The sequence below is a fragment of the Stegastes partitus genome, unplaced genomic scaffold (genome assembly GCF_000690725.1).
Source record: "Stegastes partitus isolate 25-593 unplaced genomic scaffold, Stegastes_partitus-1.0.2 Scaffold1638, whole genome shotgun sequence".
Lineage (NCBI taxonomy): Eukaryota > Metazoa > Chordata > Actinopteri > Pomacentridae > Stegastes > Stegastes partitus.
In genome coordinates, this window is record NW_007579369.1 from 28,825 (window position 1) to 31,735 (window position 2,911).

The following is a 2,911-nucleotide window of genomic DNA, read 5'->3' on the forward strand; positions in this document are numbered from 1 at the left end:
TTCCTTGTTCTGTTTTCCAGGCGAAGGCATAAAGGTTGTGGCTTCCATTCAGAACCGTTCATCTCGAAAAATTAAGCCGAAGTACTGTTTGTATAAGAAGTACAGTTACTTTGCAAGTACGAGGAAACTCGAAAAGGAGGACATCGTGAAAGAGGAGAGCGAAGCCATCCCACCTTCTGCAAGTCAGACCGTCACCAGGATCCTCACCATCCCTCCCACCACACCGGCATCCATCTTAAACTGCAACATCATCAAAGTAGAGTACAGACTCAGGGTGTGTATCTGTCTTAGTAAGAGAACGTCACCAGCATATGTTTGCACCTATGGGGCTGCATGACCGTTACGATATTTACAGACTATTTCTGCACCACAGGTTTACCTGGATGTCAGGCATGCAGAGATCAAGTTCCCCATAGTCGTCCTTCCTTCTCCAGGAGGGCCTGAGGAGGTACAGTCACTGGCCAATCCTGCCTATGGATTTGAAGCATTTCCAAACTCCTCAATGCCAGGAGGGACCAGCTTCCTACAAAACCCAACAGCCTCTGCTCCTCTTACTCCTCCACCAACCTATGGGTCATGGATGAACCCGTCCTTGAGTGGTTTTGACAGAAAGTCCATGAGCACAGGGTTGTAATTGAACTCACAGAATAACTCAGTGTTACAAACAACCATGATTAAGTATTAAACACATTTTTGCTTAAGCTGTGTTACATTGACAAATGGCCAAAAAATGAGAGCACCATAAAGACCTATCTGTTTTAAAATATAGGATATTATAAGAATCTTTAGAATAGGAATCACTTGTTAAATTGTCAAAAGAACAGAGAAATATACCTTGAAGGCACTCCATGAGTGACTGACAGGGACAATAAACTGTGTCTTCAATCTGCTGTAAATCGCTGTAGGTATTATGTTATAATAATGCTTGTAGCACTGAATGCTGTGTAGTTTATAAAACGAAATCTGTCGTAGAGAATGGATTAACTTCAGTCCTCTTTGTTTCGTTGATCAGCTCCTTTGGTACGAGGATGATCCGATTTGAAATGACTTTCTTCACTTGATGTTATGTTAAGNGGGAGCAGGAAAGAGGTCAGGTGACTTCCAGTAGGAAGGAGGGAAGAGGTTAGGTGACTTCCAGTCGGGAGCAGGGACATGGTCAGGTGACCTACAATCGGGAGCAGGAAAGAGGTCAGGTGACTTCCAGCCGGGAGCAGGAAAGAGGTTTGGTGACTCAGACTCAGGAACAATGAAGACAAGGTTAATTATCACCACAATCAAATCATATGCATGCGTGGACACACCTCATAACATATAAAACCTCCATCCTCATTTCCTCACCTGCCACTTCTCATACTTGTCACTTTGCGCAGCTTATAATGACAAGTAATGTTAAGACCTTTACAGTGGGATATAATCCCATAAACGAAAGCAATACTTTCACTAGTGGTGATATTGTTACGGGACAAATTAAATTGGAATTGTCAAAGGAAAGCAAAATAAATTCCCTCTGCATTAAGCTGAAGGGAAAAGCAGATGTGCAATGGGAGGAAGAGGGATATGCAACCATAGAGTACTTTAACACAGAGAGGTACTTCAGTGTAGAGCACTACTTCATTCAGAAGGGCAAGGGCAAGGGTAAGTGACCTATTTACTATCTGTCATTCAGTTTAGTAACCTGTGATCAAATTTAGCTGAATGAAAATAATTTTAAATAATGTGTGACTAAAGTTTTTATTCATGTTTTTTTTTCTCTTGTTTTACATATCACTTATAACAGCACTATGGCATTTTTCTACAATCTGTACCTCTCGGTTTAACTGCTTCTGTCTCATTTCATTTGGAAAACTGTTTATATAAAACATCTTTCCTGATGTTAATTTTCTATTTTTAATGGTGAATTGTAGGGATATGATTAGTGGTTCAATAAATCCTTCCATCTGTGTTTAAACTATTTCAACTTTAAGCTGCATCTAAATTTGTCATCTGGGTCCTTCAGTTTTTCTTTGGGGCATATTTAGTCATCATAGTGAGGAACTATATTGAGAAGAGTAATCCAACAGCTGAAGATTCATTTAGCTGAAAATTGTTTGGTATGGTCAGACTTACAAACCTTTATACAATTAGTGAGTAAATGTTTTATTGCTTTTCAGGTAACAATATTGTTCCCCGGGGCTGCCATGTTTACCCATTCTCCTTTCAGATTCCAGCACAGTGAGTAAAAAAAATAATAATTTAAAAAAGCACTCTAATGCATTTAAGATGCTTGCTTGTTCTCTAAGAAATATTCTGTCTCTCATCCACTGTCCATTGTGTTGTCACATCTTACAGAGAGCTGCCGTCCTCCTTCTTTGGCAGATTTGGAATGATCTTGTACACACTGGAGGCAAATCTGAGCAGGTCGATGAGAAGAGACAGCAAAGCCAATGCAGTGCTCAACGTCATCCACAAAGGAGACCCTGACCCAATGCTGATGGTACCTTTTTCAACCTACCTTACAAACGCACACACTCACACCCAGATGTCCAAGACGTCTGTTGACCTGGACTCTGCTAAAACCATGAGAATTACCACTGTATGTAACCAATTTGTGATTTTCCTGTCAGACTCCACGGCACACTACCATTGAAAAGAGGCTGAAGTTCTTCAACTCAGGAACAGTCGGCATGACTGTAAAAATTGAACGAACGGGCTTCCACCAAGGTAATTTTGGATTGTGTGGATTCTAATGTTACTGAACTACGATACATTCACTTCATAGATGATTCTAACAGTGTGGCTGCAATGAAAACAAAAAAACCTCTAAAGGAATTTTGAGTGTGCCAATGCAATTTCTCCCGGTGGATGTCTCTGCTATAATTATACGCAAGTTCATTTTTATAGGTACATTTTATTTTGAGAAGCCATCATATTT

At 40.3% G+C, this 2,911-nt stretch overlaps 1 protein-coding gene across 1 annotated transcript in view; it reads left to right on the forward strand.

The window, feature by feature from the left end:
• Positions 1-1,067, forward strand: part of LOC103371751 (arrestin domain-containing protein 3-like) — a 15,310-nt gene extending 14,243 nt beyond the window's left edge. The window contains exons 4-5 of the mRNA XM_008301181.1: positions 21-274; positions 374-1,067. Coding sequence (XP_008299403.1) covers positions 21-274; positions 374-634 — 515 coding nt within the window. The 3' untranslated portion in view covers positions 635-1,067. The remainder of the gene's footprint in view (positions 1-20; positions 275-373) is intronic.
• Positions 1,068-2,911: the final 1,844 nt, after the last annotated feature.